At 38.3% G+C, this 17,151-nt stretch overlaps 1 protein-coding gene across 2 annotated transcripts in view; it reads right to left on the bottom strand.

The window, feature by feature from the left end:
• CDKAL1 (CDK5 regulatory subunit associated protein 1 like 1) overlaps window positions 1–17,151 on the bottom strand; it is a 364,386-nt gene that overhangs the window by 17,676 nt on the left and 329,559 nt on the right. For both annotated transcript variants that reach the window (XM_052697955.1, XM_052697956.1), the window contains exons 14-15: window positions 7,647–7,730; window positions 4,307–4,471 (exon numbers count right to left, since the gene is read on the bottom strand). In XM_052697955.1, the coding sequence (XP_052553915.1) occupies window positions 4,307–4,471; window positions 7,647–7,730 (249 nt within the window). The remainder of the gene's footprint in view (window positions 1–4,306; window positions 4,472–7,646; window positions 7,731–17,151) is intronic.

Below are 17,151 nucleotides of genomic sequence, written 5' to 3'. Positions count from 1 at the left end.
CTATACTAGATTTAAATTCCGGTAATTGAAATTACTAAGTGTATTTGCCTTTAATAAACTATCTTGAAAACTGCCATTTAGACACAATGCACTTTTGAGCAACTTCTACCAAAAATGCATGTTGAAGTAAAAAACTAATTCTGGTAAACAGCTGTGTATTTTAATACATAATACATCCCCTACAATCAGTCAGACAAATCATTTTGACATCTTTTTCACCTGAGCTACTGGCTCCAGCATTCCTCCACCCTCCCTGGCCTGATAAATTCTGCCACAGAGCCTAATGTTACTGAAAGTAAAGACCTTATGTTAAGCAATTTAACAACACTTTTGTTGTTTTTTTTTTTTAGAAAATACATTAACTGCTAAGAAATTCTACATCATTAGTAAATATATAAAAATGGATGGATATATTAGGTGTGTTTTGCACAGACTGAAAAGGTATGATAAAAATGCATGCTAGAAATAGACTGGAAATAATCTTGTCAGTATTTGCCTGCTTCTGATTTGGCTCAGATATAAAATGTACCAAAGTTTGACATAGACCGTCAACATTTCTGAGTGTGACACACTGAATTCTCTCCTTTCCAATCAAAGACACTGATTTCACTTGTTTACCTTCTTGCATTTATTTGTACCAAACAGTTACCACAGTAATGCTGCCAAAAGGGTAAAAAACAAAACACACAAACCAACAAACTAGTGAAGTCAAAAAACACAGAAGCCACAACTGTCCTTTCAAAGCCATGGTATGCCTTCGGTGCTTCCTCTGAACTAATCAGAAGAAACTATTGAGGGAAATGTAGCAGGTGACAAAGAAACCCCATAGAAAAGTCAAATAAGCTCTGATCCTTTGTAGGTAATTCCTCATCACGGTATTTTTGCTTAAGATTGTTTTGTGCTTTCATCATCTATACATTACGGCGCTCTCCATTCTTGTCAAATTTCAGTCCTGTGGTTAATGTCCTTATAAACTGAAAGATTTCCCTGTCCTGTCAACATTCCTCATTAGAGAGAAGTACATTTGTGATGCATTTTGAAACATATCTTTCACTGTGTTCTACACAGGCTTACAATACGCTACCAAAACAGTACCTACAGATACGTACAATCACAGCCCTAAATCAGCACTATCTCTCTTTCCTTCTTGCAAAGCACTTTTATGCAAGGATGCTGAATTGTAAGCTACAGTCCCAGTACATTTCATGGTCATCAGGGAAGAGCTAAGTGCTTTGCTGAATGGGAATGGACTAAAGCATAGACACTTCAGTGCAGTACAACCTTTTGTCATGTTGTTTTGCTCTAAATTATCTCAATCTACATTAAAATTTACATGTCGCTCTGAACTAACTGCCATCACAGACCAGCAAACACAGTGGAGCTGAGAGGAAGTCATACCACTGACAAGGTGAGAGCAGAGACCCAGTTGAAACTTCTCAGGTATTTCAGACAGCATGCTGTAGTGGAAATGCTAAATCATGGCCTGAAGCAGTGATTGAGCACCTGGTGGGAAGGCAGGGCCAACCTGGGGGTGCTCAGGTGCAAACAATGCACATGAGTGAGCGGAGAGAATGGAGCCAGGATCCATCCCTTCCCAGACCTTATTTAAGGGTTGGCAGTGGAGATGAGAGTGTCCCTTGCTAGAGATCCCTGCTTACCTGAGTGTTCCAAAGGTAAATGGCTTTTTCCCTTCATTTTTATATAAAATCAGGATTCTGTGGCTGCTACATTCAGGCTCATTCTCATTTGCAGTAGCTGAAGACTTTACCACCCTGCTATTATTATCTCATTATAGCAATACACACGTCATCTTCAGGATGCTGGTCAGTTCCTAGAAGAGTTTATGCCCAGAGGACAACAACTGGATAAGAGAAACATGCCTGATCTCAAGAGCCACCTGGCAGCTGATTATGCATTCACTCAATCCCAAAATTAAAGCAGGCCCTAATTCTTCCTCATCTTAATGCAAAGCAGGAAGGGAAAGGGCCATGTGTTTTCAATCTTTGTTTTATTCATCTCTTCCTTCTCTCTACTATAAAGTTTGGTAACTTGGCTCAACAGAAAAGTTATCCAAGATTTTTGCTCTGTATGCTGAGAATGTGGTGGAGAGCCTTGGCAATCTGTTGAAGATCCAGGACCTCTACTTTTGAGGGAGTATCTGAAAACATTTGTTCTAAGTTGTCTCACTCTTCTTTCCTCAGTCTGTCGTGAGAGCACACAGCAAACCATAAAAAGGGTCAGATGACACATTGCCCTGTTCTCTAATTGTTAGAAAGAGCCATCCTCTATGACTCCACTTAGACTGCCACTTAGATTCCACTTAAATCACCATTTAGACTGCTGATGAGTAGCATTCCTCAGAGATTGGTGCTGGAACCAGTGCTATTTAACATCTTTGCATATGTCATGGATAGTGAGACTGAGTGCACACTCAGAAAGGTTGCAGATAACACCAAGCTGAGTGGAGCAGTTGATACCCTAGAGGGAAGGGATACCATCCACAGGGATCTGGACAGGTTTGAGAGGAGGGCAGCAAAGTCAAGTGCAAGGTGACTCCACCTGGGTCAGAGCAATCTCAAGCACAAATACAGGCTGGGTGGAGAATGGCTTGAGAATAGCCTTGAGGAGAAGGATTTGCAGATGTTGGTTAATGAAAAGCTCAATGTGAACCAGCAATGTGAGCTTGCAGACCAGAAGGCCAACTGTATCCTGGGCTGGGCTTGAGCACCTTCTCTGTGAGGACAGGCTGAGAGAGGTGGATCTTTTCGGTCTGGAGAACAGAGGGCTCCAAAAAAACCTTCTAGTGTCCTTCCAGTACCTGAAGGGGACCTACAGAAAAGCTGGGGAGGGACTGTTTTATAAGGACAGGTAGCAACAGGACAAGGATAAATGGCTTTAAACTGGAAGAGGGTAGATTTAGACTAGGTATTAGAAAGAAATGCTTTTCTACGAGGGTGGTGAGACTCTGGAATGGGTTGCCTAGTGAGAGTGCGGATGCCCTATCCGTGGAGGTGTTCAAGCCCAGGCTGGATGGGGCTTTGAGCAACCTGATCTAGAAGGAGGTGTTCCTGCCTATAGCAGGGGAGTTGGAAATAGATGATCTTAAAGGTCCATTCCAACCCAAACCATTTTGTGATTCTACGACCGGAACATGAGATCTGCTCAGAAGCATCTTAGGTTAGAATTAGATGTCTCAAGCACTTCTAAGCAGGAAATTTGCTGTAACTTTTTATTTGGGCATTCTAAGTACTTGTTCATATCTAGTTAAAGGGCAATCGCAGATTTATACCTCTTAATGGCCTCTCAATGATTTGTTATGTAAATTATTGGTCCATTCGACTTTGATAATTTTGTTTCTTATTCTTAACATATAAAATTTCAGTAATATTGTTGCCATGTTTATTATAACCAGCCTTATGATACCAAATTACTCAGCCCTACTTACACAAGGTATGGAGTGATTATTTATGTTAAATATGACCACTTACAATTAAAAAAAATATGTATACCTATTCTTATCTTAATACTTGTCCACAATTTACTGTAAAAGCAGCAAGGTGGATGATAAACTTCCAGTTACCTTTCTTCCATGTGCTAAATTACAGCTACATATTTTCAGAGAGCCTAACAACAGTGCTGGAGAAAGGACATCAAATGATGCTTAGAAATGTGATACACATTTTCATTTCACACTCCATCAGATTTTACAACTAGAGTTCCATGAAATGTATGAGAATACTTGGCTAACAGCCACATCTACTGAGGTGTAAAATAAGGATCAGATATCTTTTAAAAAGAGTTTCATTTTCTTTACATGGCTAGATCAGACGTTGACCTTTTTCCAAAATATACTGTAAATACTTAGTACCTCTACCTATCAAAGACTTTCGAATCTTTGGGCAAAATTTTGAACTACTCTAACAGACAAGTAACCAATAAATATTTTTAAATACAACTTTGTAATGGAAAACAAACAGATTCGTACTTCTACTAAATTAGAGATGAAATACATTGAATTACATAATTGCTTATATTAAATCTTTTCCATTCTAATAGTTCCTTCTCATTTTGTGTCCTGGAACAAGAAACGAGGATATTATTGCCTTTAGAGTCAGCAAATAAAAGCTATGGGTATCAGCAAAAGCATCTTTTAAATTCAGATTTCAATCTGTTAGAAAAGATTAAAGCTTCATGCATACACAAAAGGGGAACTGTAAAATGATAACAGATATATAGCCTGAAATCATTACACTTGAGCAGATGCTGTTTTACCAACAAAGTAAAACAGAAAATGTCTTTTACTCACCTCTGTTAAACCAGAAACTTCTCCTTTTGCTAATGGTCTCGTGATGGATGCAGCATAAACTCTGGCATCTGACACAGGCTGCCCCTTCATAAAATGTTTCCCAGCTTCATAAATATTCACTTCTACCATTTTACCCATTAACATAGGATCCTTTGGCACCAGAACCTTTAAAATAAAGATACAGTTACTAAATACCATAAAGGGCATCACTTTCCAGCTTCCACTCAGAAAACAGACTTTTTGCAACATGTAAGAGCAACTCCTAAACATTTAAACATTTAAAACCTCAGGCACCAACATAAGCTACAGCCCCTGACAGGTGATCAGTAACATCTCCAGTTTGCCTTCAAGAGCTTTGTGGTGTTAGCTCAGTGCTTCTCAAGTCAATTGATCCTACAGCATGCGGTTGTGTTTCTTTTAAACTGATAAGAAAGTCAGACCCGAATGACAACATTTTAATCCAGACTAGCTGGTTTCCCCAGGGCACTTGTAGTATGGAATGCTAACAGATTTCTTCTTCACACCTGCCTCACGGTCCTCTTATTTTTTTATTTTTTAATTTTCAAGTTGCTGTCCTGCTCAGCAGAAATCATTACAAGTACTTTCCCTTTTTCCCCAAAGGTTCCAGGTGTTCATGGCCACTTTCAAGGTGTTCATGGGAACTTCTAGAATTCCACTGAGATTCCTAAGCATCTTCCAAGAAAAGCAGGTTGTTTTGTGTTCTGGAGATTGGAAATGTAACTAATGGACCTAAGTGGCAAACATAAAAAGCCAGGATCCCAGAGTTGAGGTATTTTTACAACATGTCTAGATCACACTTATTCCCATATACATTTTTGGGGGCAAACTTATATCAGAGGAAAACCAGGTAAATGAGTATCTGAGTGTTGTAGTTTCAGCTGGAATGGAATTGTTTTCAGAGTGTCTGGTATAACGCTATATTTTGGTTCTTGGAGAAAAACAGTGTTGATAACACACTCATGTTTATAGCTGCTGCTAAGCAGTGTTGTACAGAGCCAAGGCCATACACAGTGAAGGGCTCAAGGACCTGGGAGGGGACAGGATTTGGACAGTGGACTTAAACAAACCACAGGGATACTCCATATCATATGATACTATGTGGAAGAAGTTTTGAAGGGGGGTGGGAGAGGATCTCACTCCCTTCAACTGCTCAGAGGCAATGGCAAGGGCAAAGGCAAGGTGAGTAACTGTGCACCACTTGTTGTATACATTCATATATATATGATGTCATAACTGTTTTCCTTTTCTCTGTCTTAGTAAATACTTTAAATTCAACCCATACATTTTTTTTTTTTTTCTTTTTCCTAATTCTCTCCCTGGTAAAGGGGGAGTAAGTGAACGACTTTGTGGTGCTCAGCCACCTGCTGGGTTAAATCACAACCCTGAGCCTGCACCCTCTGTAAATTTTGGTACTCCATCTAATTATTGGCAATTCATATACATAAATTCTATGGGACATTTGTGGATAAGTAACTCTTAAGCTCAGAAAGAGACTGGCTTATATGTAAAAACTGGAGAGGTGCTATAAGCAACGGAGCAGCCAGACTTGGCATACATTCATAAAAAATCCCCTCCCTCTTCCTAAGAAACAAAGTTCTACCAACAGAAACAGTCATCTTGACTGTTTTGGTGAAGTATCTTTTGGTCAGTTCAATGAACAGTTCAGTGAACTACATTAAACTATGTCACCAGAGTTACTCACTAAGCTACCAGTAGGTTTATCAGTACAGCTCTATCAATGTGGTTTTAAAAGCAAACTCTTTTAATACTGGCAAGCTTAATGGAGAGATTGTAGGTCTGATACTTCCTTTAATTAACACAACATCACACCAGGACCATTCACTTCAGCTTTCAAACATAAAATGATATTTACTGACTGTAAGTGGCTGATTTCTAATCTACTATCATTAAATTTACTACTACAAATGCCAGTCACTAGCACAAAACCTTGTTCTTACTTTGTTGAACACAAAGTTATTACCCTTGTCAAACACATAAAATTTTAGGGAAAAGACATACAAATATTTATTCCATAATAAATGTAGTACTTCTTCCATGATACAATTTAAAATAACTGTTACAATTTCTATTTAGTTTATTCTTCACCAGTTCCAGTCAGGAGCTGTATTAGGGGCTGTACAAACACACCATAAAACATCAACAATTTTTCACATACTGCTTCCATTTTAATTAATGAAACTTTCATTAAAAAAAGCATTAAACACTAAAAAGCCCCAAGCAATTTCCTTTTCATCTCCCTGCACAAAACCATGTTCCTCAAATCTGACTGATAAGGTATAAAGGCGAGGAACAGTGATATACAAGATTTAAGATGGAGGTCAGAGGTATAAGAAAAGAAAAATAATGAGATTTATCCTAGGAAAGAACGAAACTGTTGAAAAAAATACTTAGTGAACCAGTTACCTATAGAACATGTTTCAAAGGCAGTAACACTACCTAACACTAAGAAAAAAAACAGCTTTAAAAAACTGTGTGTTGCTGTAATGCAACATGGAACAATTATTAGAACAAAGCACTAATGTTAACTATATAACCACAGTCACTACCAATAGCTCCTCCAGACAGGACAACTGAATAACTATGGGAGTAAAAACAAACTACTCAGATGGGTGTAAGAAGATTGAGAACAAGCCAACCGCAAAAACAGAATGAAATACAGACGATTCAGAAAAGCCATGTCACTGTTTTTTCATCTGCTTTTGAGGAAAAATAATAATTTTGTGAAACAGATATTGTACTTCCCAGTTCATAAAGATTGTTTTTCTGCATGGAAAAAATATGATTTATAGAAATTACATAGAAAATAATACAAAAAATAAAACATGTCAGTCTGGGGTGCTAATCTAAACAACAGTTTCTGATCTTTCTAATTGTTTGAAAAAAAAAATATATAAATTTTTACAAGTTGCATTACCTGAAAGAATTTTCCAAAAGAAGCAGTGAAATTAAGAAGTTTAAACTATTAAGAAAATACTGCTTCTGAGACTTGGAAAGTAAAACTACTGCAGTAATAAACAGCTCATTGAAACCATGCAGTGTTTTTTTGGATATATAGTGTGCCCTCATGTTGCATGGCTGAAGAACTACTGTGTATTTCTTAACATAATTTCAGGTAAACTGCATTTAGAACACAAAAGGAAACAAAATATCTCAAAAATGAGATTTGATGGTCACACCTTTCTTGGGAAAAGGTTTTCTTGTTTCATTTTATTTCTTTCACTGCAGTGCACTGTGTTGCTGAGATTATCAGAAAGCAAAGATACCCCCAAAAGATGTTATCTTGATTAGTTAGCAGTACCTGCTCATAGAATGGATTGTGAGCAACATAGTAGTTGGAATCAAAGGATTCTTCTGTCACCAGAACCCTCTGCCTTTCTCCAACCTGGAACACAGAAAACAAGGCAGATGACTCAGAAAACGTTCAAAAAAGAGTTGCATTGATAAACAGACACATTTGGTGGAAATAATCAAATTCTCTCAGGACATTTTGTATCAGCAAGAAAGCAGGGGAAAGAAAGCCCTAACTCACACTCTCCAAAACTGATGGGGAAAGGTCAAAATGCAGGTTAAGAACTGCTGTACAGCAACGGCTTGACACGAAAATCCAGTTCAGAAATGCAAATTTATTTTTACTTTTTAACAAAACAACAAATAAATTTTTATCAGGTATAAACAGGGTCCAATTATTGCTTCATCTAGTTAATGAAAACACTCTCACTAAGAATAAAATTCTGTAATCAACGACAAAAATTAACACCTTCCAGCCCCACAGCAACAACCTTATGACAAACAGAACAATTGGAAGCATCGGAGAGAAGCAGGGAACTGTAAGACATTGCTGAACTTTCAGGTAACATCATGCTAAGCTATTTTATTTTTAAAACCACTCTTACTATTTACAGTGATTGATAGAACACCTCTATCCCTTCTTGTTGACATTGCTAAGATATCACTTGAGACATCACATTAATTTCCACGACGTGGCAGTCAACACTACATATTGCAATGACTCAGTGAAGAAGAAAGCTTTTAAGTTCCCACAGACACAGTAATATTAAAAGCTTAATAAACCCTGGGCCAAAAAACTAGAGTATTTCAATTAGACATCCAGCTTCTAAATGCATTAGCACAGTCTAAAGGAAGCATAAATTGCATTTTGCAATTAGATAAATGGAAGGCTGCACGACAAGATAGTTGCATTTTGTTGCCACGTATGTATGAACGAAAACCTGGCTTTCCTCAAACTTCAGAATCATCTGCATAACACCTTTTGATTTTGTCCACTACAGAGTTGTAAATAGGTCACTCTGAAAGCAATGCCTCCTATTTATTGCCATGGAAACTCCAACAGCTTCAAAGAGCACAATAACTCTGCTTAATTGACAAAATTCTCATACAAAACACTATTTTTCATCATAGCCACTAGCTATGCATTTTTGACAGCAATGAACAAGAGCCTGCGTGCCACACTTACAAAAGTTTGCACCAGTGGAGGTGATGCACTGCTTCACAGCAGCTGTGACAGCGTTGTTGCTAGGAAAATGCTGCCCATCTTTCATCGGTCCAAACAGATGGAAGTCAGAAGGTGCCAAATCCAGACTATATATGGTGAGTGTGTGGTCGGACAGTCCAGCCAAGACTGGCGATGTGCTCCACAGTCTTCAAACTGGTATAGGGTCTGGTGACAGCTTGATGCAAGGGAAAAGTTGTCTCTTCTCAAGTTTGAGCTTTCAGCTTAGCCAGTGCTGCAACGTAGTGGTCGGAGTTGATGGTTTGTCCAGGTTCTAGGAAACCCAGAAGGATCCCCCCTTTCCCTATCTCAAAAGACAGTGCACATCACTTTACTCACTAAGGGCTGCATCTTCATATTTTTCTTCAAAGGGGAATTCTCATGTTGCTGCTCCATGGGCTGCCGTTTTCACTCCAGCTTGTAGCAGTGACATCACATCATACTGATGCAATCCTGGAAACTCTCCCCTTCAGCCTCTTATTGGTTCAACAGGTACTGACAAACTTGCATGCAGTGTTCTTTCTGTCCCTGTGTGAGCATATGTGGGACTCACCTGATGCAAACTTTGCGATATTGCAGTGTTGTCACCATCATTTTCAATACCTTGAAGCCAGTATTCAACTCTGTACATCGTTTTGTGATGTGACAGCTGTGCATGACCATCCAGAACATGGCTTGTCTTTCACATCACTGTCACCAGTGCTTTAATGCACTGCCCACCACCTCACTGTGCTCACATCCACTGTTTGGCTTCCAGAAATGTTCAGCAAGTGTCAACGAATGGATTCTTTCCAAACTATTTGACAAATATATTCTACAAATTACAACTGTTTAGCTAGTTAAACTGACTTGCTGCTTTTATTGCTCTTGCTATCCTGAGAACCAAAAATGTTTTCAAATTTCATATTCCACTCCAAACTTCTAATATCTGTAAGAAATGCTGCACTCAAAATTACCCTCAGAAGGACTTCCAACACAAGCCCATCATAAAGTCCATGTGAATTAGCAAGAAGATATAGATCAGATAATAATGCTTTGATTCTTTATGGAATAAGTTAAACTAAAATATAACTTCTAATTTTTTTTTTCCTAGAAATCAATGACAGAAAAATGAACAGATAAAAATAAGAACAGCAATGTCACAGCTACATTGCAGTATATATACACACTATACATGGCCCTGGTTCCCCATTCTCCTAGCAAGACATCATGCTTCCCCCTCCCTAGGCACATATCTGGGACATTCCCAAAGCACACCCTGGAGAGATCAGGGGAAATCTGGCACCTATCATGAGCCAAAATTAATTTCACTGTGTACATAATTGTAGGGAACACAGAAAGGGGCACAAGTCCCAGGTTTCAGACCTAGTGTAAAAATCCTAATGGTAGAAAAGATGTACATTTCTGCTTACTTTTTAAAGGTGCTTAAGAGTTGTTCATAGCACACTTAGAATTTCTACTGATGTTCCTCTGGGAAGTTTACATGCAGCAGCAGATACAACATATTCAAATCTTAGTAAAAAGAATCATCTGTAACCATTTATCACTCTTCTGAACACTGAGGTGTTGTTTTTTTCCAAGAAAACAGTTTCTCAATTCAAATCCCCAGAGGACTTTTGTAGATACATGCCAAGAAGGCACTGGAGGTAACTATGCCACTAACAGGATTACAGGGAACACTTTCCCTGACTGACATTTCTATATTGTTTCTGTAACATTTTAGACCGCAGCCTTTAAAATCACAAAACAGAACGATATTGCAATGCTACAGTAAGAAATCTCACATGTCATGCAGTGTTATAAAAAAGAGGAGGAGGAAATGTTAGGGAAGCAATACTCACCTTTGGGGAAACACGCTACCACTGGAAAACACCAAAACCAATCTACCAGCCATCTCATTGAGTTGCACTCAGTATTTATCCATATCATAACTTAACAAAACCAGAGCAAAGCAATACTGGGACAGTAACTCATTTCTCAACTGTCCTGTGGTTCCCTGCTTCTCTCTGGTCATAACACTTTGCCTTCATTGTCCCTGTGAATCCTGCCAGGGAGGTATTCTAAACTACACACGTTCTCTTTGTGCTCTCAGATGTCGGAGTGGCAAGTATGGTATAAAGAAAAAAATAAATCAAAGGGGAGAAGAAAAGAATACCCGTGTTTGATCATTTGCTATGAGCAGAGGTTTCTTCAGAGACGCTGCCAGTTTTCTTTTGCTTCCATGAGCAAAAGGAGCACAGGTTCCTGCACCTCAGTGAGCTAGACAGAAAACTTCTCTGTGCTCAGAATTTCTTGGAAGGGGGAGGAAAATAGGAAGACTGAATTAATCATACAGCATCAAAAGTATGGCATTAAAAATGTGTGCAAGGAACGAAGAGGAGCAGAACAGCCTACACCAATTTAGAGTACAGACATATGGGACAAAAAGCTCAGCCATCCTATATGGAGTGAGAGGTAAATTCAACATGGTTCATTTTCTCCAGTTACTCGATTTGTACTTCTGTCCAAGGCTGACCTCACAAAGACAACATTCAGATATTTGCAAACTCTTCTGTTGTAACAGAAAACAGCAATTCTATTTAGTAAGTTAAGCCATTGGGTATTCATGATCTACAACACTAATTGGCTACACACACTCTTACAACAAAAAAATGACTATCCCTGCATCCAACTGTAATTAAGAAGAAATGTAAGTAGGCAGAATGCAGCTTTGGTATTGAAATTTGTCCAAGAAGTAGAATATATGTCATCATTTCTGCAATTATCCCCCTGGGATCCCTAAATGTCTAAGTTTCAGCTCTCTCAGAGAGAATGTAAATATGCAGAAACCAGACATGATATCTAATAACAGTCATAATTATAATAACCTTTGATGGTTTTTTTTTTTTGTTTTTCAGGCACATACCAGCAAAAGTAATTCAGCATCTCATTTTTTATTCCTGCTCTTTCATCTGCTTCGACAGGTATGCACGAGTTCCAGCTCTCAGAGAACTATAATTGTGACAAAGCATTTGCAGTGGTGTAAAGTCAGCACTGACATCTCACTTGGAAAGAATTCCTCTACAGAACTTGGATTTTTTTCTTTATGGAGGATAGTGTGATAACAGATAGCAAAAAAAAAAAAAGAAAAATTGCCTGGCAATCTCCTCCATATTAAGACAAATTGATCATGTTTACACAAACTAAATTTGTTTTCACTGAAAATAACACACTAATGTACAAGTTCTATCCCTCTCACGCTGTAACAATTGCCAGGTAGTTTGCAAATCTCATAATTAGTAATAAAATCTTTCATGAACTTTAATTTCAATTTTATTTATCCTACAGAAAAAATCTGACGTGATAATGATGTATAGAAGTACAGGAGTGGGGTAACAGTTAGAGTCCTGTATCTTTCATATCAAATAGGTATCAGTCCCTCCATAGTGTGTCTGACTTGTCTTAGAACTGAGGAAAGAAACAGAGAACCTGAACACTCCAGTGGCTTGAGACTATGCAAGCAGGAACTCAGGACAAGGTATAGATTAGAAGTCAGCTCTAAGAGGACACAGCCAGTGTAACAAAATCTTCCACAGCCCATCAGCATCAGGCAGAGCAGCTCAGTAAAATCAATGGAATGCCACCTCTTCAGCCCCCTTATGAATTTGTTGGCACAGATATGGGGGAGGGAAAGAGTAGGAGAGAAGCAGATAAGGGACAGAAGTAGACTGCTTCTGCTTTCCTGTCCCATTTCTCCTGCTTCAGGTTAAAATAGCTCCTTTCTATTGCTGTGCACCTGCATCAGACTGCTTCCTTTTAATTTGGCTTCCTGCTGTGAAAATGTAGCTTCTTCCAACACGTACAAGCCATGCCATGCAGCTCAGATGAAAATTATATCTAGATAAGTGAGTTGTGACCTAAAAACGACAACTGGTCCTCCAAATATGCAATTTCTTTTAAATTCTGTACATTTGCATTTTGCTTGTCTCTCCTTTTCATTGCTCTTCTTGTCTAGAAAAGAGGTAATAAAAGTAGCGTGTTGACAACTCTGTCAAACTGCCTTTCTGAATTGTGTTAACTGTGTGCAAAATTATAAAAGGAAAATAATTTCTCTGAAAGGGGAGACACACACTGCAGCTGAAAAGCAGTTTCTCTTGTTTGGATCTTTGTCATAAACTTGTACTTAAGAAGTGAAAGCCCACGATGAGGATGTAGAATTGGGATTTAGTCTGGATCTGACACACATTGCTAAGGGACTCTGGCTGTTACTCTGAAACTGTTCCACATGTGCAAAATGTAATTCTAATTGCACAACTTACACAGCAGTGACTATAAAACTGAGGTAGTTGCTATAGCAATATAAAATACTATATGCAGAACTGGTATTTGGAACTGTCCTGCTGGATGAGCACTCAGGCAACTGCCTCAACATAATGCTGACAAAAACCTCTCCCTGCTTTTCTCAGGTGATCTAACAAGCTCCATAAGAACAGAAAAAGTCTAAATGAAACGTTCAAAATAGGAACAAGAGGAGATAAAATGTTTGAGTTCTTCTTTCGTACCCACAATAATCCACAAATGAAACAAAAAACTGGACAGCAGACTGCCCTTAAGGAAGCTAGATGTTTGACACGTAAGTACAGGAAATTATTACTGCTCATCTGCTAGAAAGGAGGATGGAGTTTCAAGGAATCTTTTAAAACTATCAGTAACTTTCAGTCAATTTGCCAATCCCATGCATTCCGAAGGCATGATGTAAACAATTTCTTGAGAACTGAGATTAAACATCCCTTCTTCTAAATAAGCTAAGCCTGTGGCTAAACAAGGCTACCAAGCTTAAAAATATGGTAGTCTTTCTTAGTAATGCAGTCCTTTCAACTTCTGTGAAATCATTTAAAGCTAGTTAAGATTGGCTGCTATTGTTGGAAGCAGTTCCTTGAGATATATTGCGAATTTCCAAGTGATTAAAGCACAGTATGAAGTGGCAGTTGCTAAGGCAACAATACATAACTCCCGTTCCACTGATCTCGTCCTACAGCTGCATGAGCCCCGACAAGTATCAGTTATATGAGATTTTACAAATGATCTTGGTAAATACCCTCTCAAACAGCTCCTCCAGAAATTATTTCAGGAACTTGCAGTACAAATCTGTTTTCTCAGACTGAAGCCTCTGTAACAGAAATGTTCACCAGTGGTCTCAGAATGGTGCTGACATAGCACAGTGTAATGCTGTTTGCAGCACAGATTCAGCAGGAAGAAGTGCCAACCCTAATAAAACTTCTTAACACGGGCACAACTTCAGTAAGTCACAGGCATACCTGAAATCACAGGAACTGATGAGGACAGGATAATGATACCATTTTCTTTTATTTTGAAGGTAGTCAATAGATGAAAGAAAAGTTGCAGACTTCAGGGCATTTCTTCAATCTAGGGTAAGGTAAGAGCCTAGAACTGGTGACTTTTCCGGGTGCCTTGTGCTGAATGTCAAATGACATCAGGAGCTCACAGAGGGACCAGAGTGAATGATGCATAAAAGAGTGATGCACGTACAATAACTTCATGATGCTTATAATTTAATAGTCACTGCTTCTGAAGTAGTTATGGTGCATCTTAATTTGTCTGAATATTATTTTTGCCAATTATTGCCATACAGAATAGGTAACAAAGAGAAGCATCATGTAAATAGCATAGCAAAATAATAATTCTGATCAGTTCTTTATTATCCATTAAAGGAAGTTAACTGATATAAGATCAAGAAAATTCTATGATGAATCACTTCTGTTCTAGAAGAAGAAAAATACTACAATGTTTATTCAACTCCAAAGGATATAGATAAGTTTATCACAAATCTCAGTTGTGTGCTTTTCCTCAGCATGTTATCTTTTGCAACTGTCAAAAGAAGAGAAATCAAGAATGTTCACAGCACTACAAACAACTCAAATTCAAGGCCTCAGTACTTCATTAAAAAATGCTCGTCAGTAACTATTTGATGGCATGCAACCTTTTCCTCTTGAATTAAGAAGTATTCTTAGCATGAACTTACATAAAAATTACAAGACACTAAGGGTTTATATGGCCTTTCTAACTACAGAAACAGTATTTTATGTTGTAGTCTGAATTTCAACGACAAAAAGTGAAACAAGCTGTATAATTGAACAAACAAGTGCAATTCATTATTGAGATAGATCACCAAGAAACATGCTGTGATCTCTAACAGCAGTATTAAGACTTCATTTTAAGTCTTTCTGCATAAACAAAAAGATCTGAAGAAAAAATCAGAGCGGCTATCAATATTTTGACTGCAGTTCTTAGATGCTCACATGACTAATCAAACTTAAATACTCACCTCAATGGTTTCCACTCCCAAACCAAAGTTATCAATCACATAAGCAATAAAACCAATACAGTGGTTCGAATATACGCAGTAAGAGAAAGTAGACAAATAGGCCTGCAACATCTTGTGGTGCAAAGTCCTTAGTAACAGGAAAAACAACGGAAAAAAAAAATCATTCTTCAGTAATTATGAGATGGATGGATCTGTGAGAGTATGGAAGAGGAACCATAAGATATTAGGTTTAAGTATCTTCAGCATACATGAAAATGGAGAGTTGGAGAGAGTTTCTCACATTGCTCAACAGTGTTGAAGAGTCAAGAAAGCAGTGCATCTGCCTGTCTTTAAGCATCCTCAAGGAGGTTGCTAGCTCTGATAGTGCTTTAGTAATGAAAGATTCTTCTACGCCCTTGTGACAAAAGCATACATGTACAAACAAGGTGTACATAAACACAATTCTCCAAAGGAGAAAAAAACTTCCAAGTATTTCAAATTTCTACTCATGGTCCCTTCCTTTCATAAGCTGTCTGCAATTAATCACAGTTAAAGCATAACATAAAATCAGAGGCACAGGAAACAAATCACCAGTTATTACGGTAAATCAATCAATAGCTGAGGAATGCAAGGCAGAAATCACTTTTTTTTCCCCTACGTAACTGCTATAAATACTGTATTCTGATGTTCTCAAAGCCAGAAGAAATTATGTGCCAAAACTGTGTGAAGATATGGCCTATATACATTTGTTTCTGCTGTTGCATTCTTCTCTCTTGGATTGTATCAGAAGGTCAGCAGAGTGCAGTATTTTATTTTGCAGCCCTTCCCTCTTCTTTCTCTTCTGCATTTCCTCCTTTCAGAGTAATATTTTTCCATACCCAACTGGAATAGAACATTGGAGTAATACTAAACAACACTCCCACGCCCACTTCTGGGAAAACGCTTTGGCAAGTATAGACTGAAAACTCAACAGGTGAACTTTTCTCCTACCTTCATCTTAATTAGTTGCTCAAATCTTAATCCTAGTTTTCTGCCAACCTGGCATGAGACAATTGCTCTCATTATTTTCCCTGAGAAGCGCTCTGCTCCTGAAGGGACTCTGCAAACATGCCTTATTTGAGCAAGAACAAACCACTGCTTTAATTTCATCCACACTGAGATAAGCATGGAAGAGAAACACTGAAGTTCCCAAGAAAAAAATACAGCTTGCAATTTTCCACCTACACCTTCAGAACACATATGCCCCTTTCCCCTATGACACAGCATAAAGACAACATCAGTTAAGACGACAACATGATAAGCAGCTTGTTTCCAAAGGCAAAAGCTGGCAATTAACCCAAAATTGTCTTTTGAAGAACAGTTGTTAGCAACAAACAATGAATTCTCCAAAGAGAGTTCTGGATCAGATTCAACCTCTCATCATTTGTTTTCTCTCTTTGTGCGAGTAGAAATGCATAAGCTAATTTCTGCTGGGTGATCACACAAAGTAGGCATGTAAGACAGAAGAAAAGACCGGTGTTTCGATTTGCTGCATTTTCACACAATTATGAGGAAAAAGCTGCTCGGCATTATAGCTGTAGCTGGTTTCATCAGCCTTGCTAATAAGCAGGTTGGAGTTGATGTATCGGTTCACACTGCACAGTAAAAAAAACACTGCCATCCAGCATGAGGTCTGCAGTTCTATTAGAGGTCACTAAAAAAAGAAATGGGAAAGTAGGCTAGTATCTGGATATCCTGGTTAGACGATTTGAAGACTGTTTCTCTTAAAGTGTTTGGTAGAAATAGCACCACAATTTACCACAATAAAAATGCCGTATCTTCAAAAAACTAATCATTTCACCAGTTTTAGCTCATTTTAAATTTTGCCCATTCCATGCTCAGTGAGCCAGATTGAGATCTGACAGCAAGAGGCTGCCATAGCTGGGAAGAAGATTTCTGAGGAAAGGCGGTGAAAAGAAACCAATCAAGCCAGGCACTGAAGCCATTTTA

The sequence above is a fragment of the Tympanuchus pallidicinctus genome, unplaced genomic scaffold, assembly GCF_026119805.1.
Source record: "Tympanuchus pallidicinctus isolate F22 unplaced genomic scaffold, pur_lepc_1.0 scaffold31, whole genome shotgun sequence".
Taxonomy (NCBI): domain Eukaryota; kingdom Metazoa; phylum Chordata; class Aves; order Galliformes; family Phasianidae; genus Tympanuchus; species Tympanuchus pallidicinctus.
The sequence above is the reverse complement of the archived record's forward strand: the minus strand, read 5'-3'. Positions and strand labels throughout refer to the sequence as shown.